General features: G+C 41.2%; 1 protein-coding gene across 1 annotated transcript in view; it reads right to left on the bottom strand.

The window, feature by feature from the left end:
• Positions 1-1,493: 1,493 nt before the first annotated feature.
• cip2a (cellular inhibitor of PP2A) overlaps positions 1,494-10,000 on the bottom strand; it is a 27,852-nt gene continuing 19,345 nt past the window's right edge. Inside the window, exons 16-22 of the mRNA XM_053342171.1 lie at positions 7,374-7,448; positions 7,116-7,226; positions 6,151-6,347; positions 5,207-5,320; positions 4,621-4,703; positions 3,566-3,705; positions 1,494-1,734 (exon numbers count right to left, since the gene is read on the bottom strand). Of these exons, the coding sequence (XP_053198146.1) occupies positions 1,588-1,734; positions 3,566-3,705; positions 4,621-4,703; positions 5,207-5,320; positions 6,151-6,347; positions 7,116-7,226; positions 7,374-7,448 (867 nt within the window). The 3' untranslated portion in view covers positions 1,494-1,587. The remainder of the gene's footprint in view (positions 1,735-3,565; positions 3,706-4,620; positions 4,704-5,206; positions 5,321-6,150; positions 6,348-7,115; positions 7,227-7,373; positions 7,449-10,000) is intronic.

Below are 10,000 nucleotides of genomic sequence, written 5' to 3'. Positions count from 1 at the left end.
TTAATTTTCCCGATACCGATATATGCAGGCTTTTTATACCAAAACTGTAACTGGTAACAACATAACATATTGTAACGAACTGGGCATGTTACTGTTTTGTGTTTTATAAATTTGAGAGTTTAAGCCAGATTCTATTCTGTTATGTTAAAGTGCTGGGTTTTCCGAGTGTCTGTGAACGCGTCTTGAGATTGAGACTTGCAGCTAGCATGTAGGTGTGTTTGTTGTTGTTAGCCTCTGTTTAAGAAGACGGCAGCATGTGTGTGGCTAATGAGCTACTGATGTTAGGTTTTTGTTGTTTTGGCGTTGGCTACGGCCCACAGTAGCCTGAGTAACAATCAAGAATAAAAAGCTAAACCGGCTAACGTCTCGGCGTGTGGTTATTGAGGGACGTTACAATAACTCCTATTGTACATTGTACCTACTTTTATTGTGATGCTCCACTGGATGCAAACATAAATGCAACATGGCTTTCTACATGTAAACACCGTCTGTGCAAAATAAGAGAACAACTTCAAGTTATGTTATGGGAAAAAAGTGCCAATATGCACATTTGGAGATAGATCCCAACCACAGACAAAAGCCTCGTTTCTGGAGGCGGGCAGCGGGACCGTTACAGGAAGTCCTCTCAGCTGTTGCCTCTCCAGCAGAGTAGCACCCAGATAGGACCCACCGGACTCTGACGGCGACGTCACAGAGGACATAAACCTCGTTTCTGTTTGTGTGTCCGTGTACATGACGGCGGACGCTAAGAACTTGTTAGTCACGGTTAGCCATGATTAGCGACGGTTAGTAACGGTTAGCCTTGATTAGCGACGGTTAGCGACTTGTTGTTATAGGCCATCAAGCGCGCGCCGGTAAACGTTCCATGCTGCGTTCAAGGAGGCTCAGAAACGCTGAAACCTGCAGAACAAATATCGGTTATAAAAACCCTATACCGATACTTCCCGATATTACATTTTTAAGTAAATATCGGACATCCCTATTTTAATCTATTTGAAATATTTGCACCATTGTTTTAACCAGAAGTAAGACTAGTAGAACCTGATAATATAATAAAACCCCTCATAACTCAATAAAAAAATTAATAAAATGCATTTCCCAATAATGTAACAATTAGTCAATATTGACAAAATGCTTTAAAATTTAAATGAAGGAATGTTTGATGTTTTAAAATGTAGTACTTTTAGTAATTTGTCATTATTTATTTGTAGTAAAAACATTTTCAGGAGCATTCAGTCTTACTTTTTTTTTTTAAATGGTGCAAATGTCATTTTAACAAACCTGATGCTACTTTTAAATCTATTTGTTGTCACATAAATGTCATATTAATGGTCCAACACACAGACACACACTGTGATTTCATCTGGACAGCACAAACACAGATTCATCATTTATTGACCAAACAATGACAAACAAAGATAAGACAAACGTAACACATACAAATAGTTATCATACTATAAAATTACATGTTTAGTATATTTCAATAAGAGTGTATTAAGATGAGAAAACCTCATTAAAAAGTGTTTAAAAAAATTAAGATCATAGTCCATGAAGCTCATTTTAAATAATCTGTATTATATTTCCTGCTCAGAGCGACAGGTTGACATCGTTCTTCATTTTGCCGCTGCTCAGACTGTGAATCATGGCGATCATCGCTGAGTGTTTGTTCAGCTCGTCTTCTTTCTGCTTCAGCTTCGTCTCCACTTGGCTCTTCTGCAGCTCCAGAGACGACGCCTGGATTTTAAAAAAAAAACAAAAAAAACAGCAACTTTTATCACATTTAGCTTCAGGTTGTTTCATATTCATATTTCTTGCACAGATATGAGAATCTTATAAATCTTGCATTATTTTGGTCTCTTGTAGCTTCCTTCTTTGACAGGAAGTCATGAAGCCCTTCCTCTAAATTTAACAAGAGTGTGTGTGTTTGAAGATTGAACTATTTTGGGTTATCTTGAAGTTTCATTCTGAGTTTTTGGCACCAAGTAAAAGCACAAAGACTATAATCAGCTACAAGTGTTGTCTGATATGTGATGACTTTATAAGGCAGTGCTTTATGTATATTTGACCCTTTTTATTTAACTCAAGTTGCATATGTTACTGTTTACTTTCACATAATTAAGTTGTCAAACTGTAAAACATCAGACCTTCATTTAACGCTGGGAAATATATTGAAATTATATCGATTCCATGATATGAGACTAGATATCGTCTTAGATTTTTGATATCGTAATATCGCGATAATGTCATCAGAGTCGTCTTTTCCTGGTTTTAAAGCTGCATTACAGTAAAATATATGATTTACTGAACTCACCAGACTCTTATAGCTGTTCTGTTATTTAACTTTTACCCACTTTGTCATTATATCCACATTACTGATGATTATTTATCAAACATTTCATAGTGTAAACATCTTTATAATATTGTTGTAATATCAATATCGAGGTATTTGGTTTAAAATATTATGATATTTGATTTTGTCCATATAGCTCAGCCCTACCCGTCATTACATTTGAGGGATCATTACAAAACAATGTGTCTATCTATATTATTCTGTGCCTATAATATTATTGGCTGAGGCATAGATTAGATAGAATAGATTATTTTTTCACTCCCTATTATCGGTATCAGCCCCAAAAATCCTGCATCGGTCAGGCCCTAAATTCTAGGCTTTACACGATCAGGATGTTTGGAGCCGATCACCGATCAGTGAGTTTAAATAAACCGATCACCGATCTGATCACGTCTTCTTTGTCCACGCTCCATTTCTTAAACTCGGCTTCTCCTCGTGTTCCCTATCCAGGTACATTTGTGCTGTTGAAACATTTTGCAGATGCTTCCCCACGAGGTTCTTTAGTGTTGCACAGATTGTTAAATAGCTTGTGTTTTATCTGTCTGCCCACAACACCCACATGTTTGTTTGAATCCGACAGCTCATGATTCAAGATTCACAAAACTTTATTGTCCGTCTCATTGTGACACTAACTGTCGGTTTCAGACAAACATGTCGGTGGTGTGGAACTTCTTCTGAGTAAATGAGACAGATTAAACACAAGCCATCTGTAATCTATGCAACGGGAGCATCTGCAAAAAGTTTCAACATGACGACATTGATCGGATCGGAGAATTAAGACATTACAGCCGATCTCACTAATTACATAAAATGCTAAATATCGCCCGATCCCATATAGCCGATCAGATCAGCGTAAAGCCTACTAAATTCCATATGTTGTACAATAAGTCGATAATTATTGTGACAGGCTTAGTTTTGGGGCATAAAGGAGAAGAACAAGGATGCCTGGAAATATCAGACTATAACTTTGTCGAAGAGTTTATAAGCAGAAGGAACTTTAATCAGAATAAACTACAAGAATATAAAGATGCCCGTTTCTATAGTGATGCAGCAGTAAATAAAACCTGCATGTCGACCTGATCCTACATTTACAAAAAGCCTGTCAGAGCCTTTTGATGCATCTTAAACTTGTATTTCTTTGAATGTGTAATGAGCCACTAAAAGCAGCTTAGTGTGTTTCTGTTTGTTGCATCTCAGCTGTAAACTCTTCGTCACCTTGATGCTTGCGTCCTTCCTCGCCTGCTCCGTCTTGTTGAGCTCTTTCCTCAAAACATCCACCGTCTCCTCCAGCTCTCTCTTCTCTTGGTCTTTCTCTTTTCCCTTCTGCTCCTCCGCTCGCAGCTCGTTCCTCAGACCTGACGGAAACAAGAGGCAAAGCGTTCATCATCATCATCATCATCATCATCATTGTCGTCGTCGTTGTCATTCCTCATGTGACCACCAGATGGAGCCAAAGAAAGAAAAAAAGGTTCAAATCCAGCAAATAGAGTAGAGGTGTCAAACTCATTTTCAATCAAGGGCCACATACAGCCCAATATGATCTCATGTGGGCCAGATCATTAAAAAGATGGAAGGAAGGAATGAAAAGAAAACAGGAAGGAAAAATGGAAGAAAGGGATGAAGGAAGGAAAGAAGGAAGGAAGGAAGCAAGGAAGGACGGACAGAATGAAGGAAGGAAGGACGGACAGATAGAAGGAAGGACAGAATGAAGGAAGAAAGGGAGGAAGGACAGATGGAAGGAAGGAGGGAGGGAAGAAAAGAGGGAAGGAAGGAAGGAAGGGAGGAAGGAAAGATGGAAGGAAGGAGGGAGGGAAGAAAAGAGGAAAGGAAGGAAGGACGGACGGACAGAATGAAGGAAGAAAGGGAGGAAGGAAAGATGGAAGGAAGGAGGGGGGAAGAAAAGAGGGATGGAAGGAAGGAAGGAAGGACGGACGGACAGAATGAAAGGGAGGAAGGAAAGATGGAAGGAAGGAGGGAGGGAAGAAAAGAAGAAAAGAGGGAAGGAAGGAAGGAAGGGAGGAGGGAAGAAAAGAGGGAAGGAAGGAAGGAAGGAAAGGAGGAAGGGAGGAGGGAAGACAGCAAGGAAAGATGGATGGAGAGAAGGAAGGAAGGAAAAGAACACAGGAAGGAAAGTGGGCCGGATTGGACTCCTCGGCGGGCCGGTTCTGGCCCACGGGCCGCATGTTTGACACCCCTGAAACAGAGGCTTTAAATTCACATCAGCTGCAGATAAACGATCTGATACTATCGACACAGTTTTAACATCCAACCTGCGAGGTCGCTGTTTTTCTGCTGCAGATCTGAACGGAGGGATCTGATCTCCTCTTCCTTCTCCTCCAACACCGACAGCATCCTGAGAAAGAGAGAAGACAAACTCAACTGTTAAAATCTAGCTTATTTATGTTAACCCTTAAATACTGTTCAGAGTCTAATTTGAACAGTATTTGTCTGAAATTATGAGATAATGATGAGGGGATACTCCTAAATGCACAACAGTATGTAAGGGTTAAAGAAAGTATCAGGGTATCTGACTTTTAAGACCTTTTTAAAACCTCTTTAAGTAAAAAATGCTGCTTCTTGTATTAAAACTTCTTGTATTTTTTACTTTAATTAATAAGTTGATTGGTTGGTTTATGTAAAATAATCAGAAAATAATGATATATAATGATAAAATAATATAAACTGAACAAATATAATTACACTCAAATCAAATTTAACACCTTCCCAATATTTTAATATGTTTTTTTAGGCCTTGAATATCAAAAACTAAATTTAAGACTTTTAAAAAATCTGCAGGAACCCTGAGTACATGCAGATGATTTAAGGATTAAAACGTGTGTGTGTGTGTGTATTTACTTGTCGTGCTGTAGCTGCAGAGCTTCGTGGTTCCTCCTCAGGCCGTCGCTCTGCTTGGTGAGGACGATGTGAGCCGACTGAAGCTCTTTCAGCAGACGATCGTTCTCGTTGAACCTGCGGAGGAGAGAACGAGCCGTTACACAATACACACCCAAAAAATAAACCTGCACAAACACAAACACACACACACACACACACACACACACACACACACACACACAAACACACACACACACACACACCTGACAGTTTGTTAGCTATAGTCTGAAACTCAGTAGGAAGTTTTACTACTATTGGGGCTTTTCCACTATACAGTTCTAGCACTACTCGACTCATACAGCAGCAGGAAGGAAGGAAGGAAGGAAGGAAGGAAGGAAGGAAGGAAAAGAAGACAGAAAGGACAGAGGGAAGGAAGAAAGGAAAAGAAGACAGGAAGTACAGAGGGAAGGAAGGAAGGAAGGAAGGAAGGAAAAGAAGACAGGAAGGACAGAGGGAAGGAAAGAAGGAAGACAGGAAGGACAGAGGGAAGGAAGGAAGGAAAAGAAGACAGGAAGGACAGAGGGAAGGAAGGAAGGAAAAGAAGACAGGAAGGACAGAGGGAAGGAAGGAAGGAAAAGAAGACAGGAAGGAAAGAGGGAAGGAAGGAAGGAAAAGAAGACAGGAAGGACAGAGGGAAGGAAGGAAGGAATTAAGGAAGGAAGGAAAAGAAGACAGGGAGGACAGAGGGAAGGAAAGAAGGAAGGAAGGAAGGAAGGAAGGAAGGAAGGAAGGAAGGAAGGAAGGAAGGAAGGAAGGAAAAGAAGACAGGAAGGACAGAGGGAAGGAAGGAAGGAAAAGAAGACAGGAAGGACGGAGGGAAGGAAGGAAGGAAGGAAGGAAGGAAGGAAGGAAGGAATATGTTCAGATGTGGTTTGAGCCTCTTCCTGTCCATCTCTGCCTCTCACCTGTTGAGCAGCGTGTTGTAAGCTCCTTTGAGGGCTTGGTGTTCCTCTGAGTCCTGCTGCAGCCGAGCGTTGTGTTGCAGCAGCTCCTCCATTTCCGCCTTGGAGCGCTCCACCTCCAGCACCTGGCTGCCCAGCTCGCCCTGCAGGTCCTCGCGCCGCCGCTCCGCCTCCTTCAGCAGACAGCCGAGCTTACGAGCCTGCAGACACAGAGCGGGAAAACAACTGTCAGCTAGAAAAGGTGATGAAGCTGTCTGTGGTCAATTAACCTTAATGTCGTCCTCCCGGGTCAAATTGACCCCGTCTGTTTTGACTGTTCCTTCTTTCATCCCTCCATCCCCCTTTCTTCCTTCCTTCTGTCCTTTCCTCCCTCCCTCCTTCTTTCCTCCATCCTTCCTTCCTACCTTCCTCCCTTCTTTCCTTCCTCCCTCCCTCCTTCTTTCCTCCGTCCTTCCTTCCTTCTTTCCTACCTTCCTTCCTTCTTTCTTTCCTCCTTCCTTCCTGCCTGCCTTCCTCCCTCCTACCTTCCTTCTTTCCTGCGTCTACCCTTCCCTCTTTCCTTCCTTCATTCCTCCCTCCTACCTTCCTTCTTTCCTTTGTCCTTCCTTCCTTTCTCCCATCCCTCTTTCCTTCCTTCTTCCTTCCTTCCTTCCTTCCTCCTTTCCTTCCTTCCCTTCCTTCTTCCCCCCCTCCTTCCTCCCTTCCTTCCTCCCTCCCTTCCTTCCTTCCTTCTTCCCCCCTCCCTACCTTCCTCCTTTCCTTCCTTCTTCCTCCCTCCTTTCCTTCCTTCCTTGACTCGAGGACAACAGGAGGGTTAATATATAAATGTGTCAGCCTTGTCACATTTTTTGCTTTTGTACTAATAGAATCATTATTTCTCGGCCCTGAAGTTTCATATCGGTGCATCTGCAGCTTGAATACGTGTGTGACTGCGTGATTGTGTGATTGCGTGATTGTGTGAATCTCACCTCTGCTTCAGCCTGAGCTCGTTGGAAGCGATACTGAGCGATGAGACGGTCGGCCTGAGAGAGAGCCAGAGCTTTCGCCTCCAACAAGTCCTGCAGACGACTCTCCTTAGACTGGACGGAGGGAAGAAACATCAAGATAATGATTAAATTAAAAAGATCTCACAACTGTCAACCAAGCAGGAAATTGAAGCATTTTCTCCGATTTTTGTTTAAGTTAAATAAAATTAATAAAAGAAGATTAAATATTGTTTCATTTACCGCTAACGCCGAGAGCTTCTGTTCATAAAAGTCGATGATTTCAGACACGTGTGAGTCTTTACTTTGATCCTGAAGCTGAAAAAACAAAAGAGAGTCAAATATTTTACAGGCAACAGATGAAAGAAGCAACTTCCCTCACTTCCTTTCCTTCCTTCCTCCGTTCCTTCCCTCCCTCCCTCTTTCTCTCTTTCTTTCCTCCCCCCCTACCTTCCTCCCTTCCTTCTTTCCTCTGTCCTTCCTTCCTCCTTTCCTTTCTCCCTCCCTCCTACCTTCCTTCTTTCCTTTCCTCTGTCCTTTCTTCTTTCCTCCCTCTTTCTCTCTTCCCTTCTACCTTCCTCCCTCCCTCCTTCCTTCTTTCCTCCCTCTTTCTCTCCTCCCCCCTACCTTCCTCCCTCCCTTCCTCCTTCCTTCTTTCCTCCCTCCCTCCCTCTTTCCTTTCCTCTGTCCTTTCTTCTTTCCTCCCTCTTTCTCTCCTTTCTCCCTCCTACCTTCCTCCCTTCCTTTCCTCCCTTCCTTCCTTCCTCTTTTTCTTCTTCCTCCTTTCCTTACTTGACTTGAGGACAACAGGGGGGTTAATCAAACTGAAGGATTAATTAAACATGTATTTATGACTAATGGGGGAATTTATGAATGCTTATTAGTGTAGAGATGAATTATGAGTCAGAATATGAACAGCATGTAAAGGGTTAATAAATAAATGGGATTTTCTGCTGTACTGTTTTATAACTTTGGGGGTCACAAATAAAAGTGTGTGCATGTGAGCTAAATTATCTCCATGCATTTTAGCTGTGAGGTCATTTTTACAGGTTTTAGCCTCATAAAGATCACACTGTGTATGTATGTGTGAATGTACGTGTGTGTGTACGTATGTGTGTACGTGTGTGTGTGTATGTATGTGTGAATGTACGTATGTGTGTACGTATGCATTTGGTTCTCCACACCTTTTAAAAATGAAAGTTGAGAACAGATGCATGAGTGTGGTCACGTATTTGTTTGCAGCACTTTTCGGCTACTTTATTATTACGAGAAGCCCTTACAATGAAAATGAAATGTGTTAATTAGGGATGTCCCGATCCGATATTGATATCGGAAATCAGTCCGATATCAGCCAAAAAAGTGAATATCGGATTTTATCGGACTGAATCTAAAAACTCCGATATAAACGCTCCGATATAAGCTGTCCATTTACCGCTCCAGCACTTCTATAATAATAGGTGACTCTGGTTTGATCACTCTCCAACACAGTAGGTAGCGGTTATGCCCCTTAATTAACGTTGGTGCCGGCCGCGGAAGAAGAGCGTCTCTGATCCAGCATGCACAGCCCACGTGATCACAACAACGACAACGTGTGTGCCTGCAGCAAGGTGTAGTGATGTCGGCTGTGTGGAAGTATTTTACTGTAAACTAAACTCGGACAAAGACGTTGCAGCTAAATGCAACATTTGTCAGGCGCAAGTGTCCCGTGGAGGGACAGAACCGGAAAGGTTCAATACAACCAACCTCATCGCACATTTGAAAAAACACCACAAAAAAGAACATGAGGATTTTCGCGTGAAAAAAAAAATCTCCACATTATGCTCGGACTGCAGAAAGTGGAGGAGGAGGAGGAGTAGTAAGGGTAGTCAGCACTGACTGATTATTATTTGTTTTATGCTCTTGTTATTAGAGTGATATGTTTATTGTGTTTACACTCTATTCTTCAGTGAAGACTAAGAGTAATTACTACATTGTTTTGGGCACAGTCAGTCAGTGAAACTGGAGCTGTGTGAACTCTTAACTTAGAGCAGTTGGACAGTGGACAATATTGTGTTGTTGTTGTTGTTTTTGTCCCTGCCCACAGTTGTTTCCAACATATGCTGACAGTAAAAAAAATAACTGGAGTGAACTTGAATTGTTTGCACTTTAAAATTTAATTTATTCTATTCAATTGTATAATGATGTTGGTAACCAGTGCTATTTTGCACTTTAAATATAACATTTTGTTTTTATTGGATTTGATGAGGTAATACTCTTATGTTGAAGGTTAAAATTTATGTAACCAATTGGTTAATAATAAATGGGTCAGTTTTTCCTATACCTACTGTTGCTGACTATTGTTTTCTGTTATATCACTACAACATCAGTAACAGTAACAGTAACATCACTTTATCAAGCCTTTTCTAACATTCCACACAACAAAATAAGGAATAAATATATGTATGATTCGTGCCTATATCGTATCGTATTGATATCGGTATCGGCCAATACTCAAGGCTACAATATCGGTATCGTATCGGAAGTGAAAAAGTCATATCGGGACATCCCTAGTGTTAATACTAATTTTCTTCCTCTTATACAAAGTGATCTAACATACCAGTAAGTGCAACAATGGGACAATCTAAAAATACCAAATAGCAGCCATAAAAATTAGGGCTGTCAGCGTTAACGCGTTAATCGCGATTAGATTAATGCAATCCATAACGCGTTAATTTTTTTAATCGCGTTTTAATTTTGCAAGCCTTTTTGTCCCTTCTACTCGCATTTCTTACACTCTGGTAAGAAATGCTTTACATTATGGGCTTAAAACTGCCTTGAAATGTAAAATAACAGAATTTTAGACATGCAATTCAAAAGGCGATTAATTGCGA

The sequence above is a fragment of the Scomber japonicus genome, chromosome 21 (assembly GCF_027409825.1).
Source record: "Scomber japonicus isolate fScoJap1 chromosome 21, fScoJap1.pri, whole genome shotgun sequence".
NCBI lineage: Eukaryota > Metazoa > Chordata > Actinopteri > Scombriformes > Scombridae > Scomber > Scomber japonicus.
This window is presented reverse-complemented; position numbering and strand designations above follow the sequence as displayed.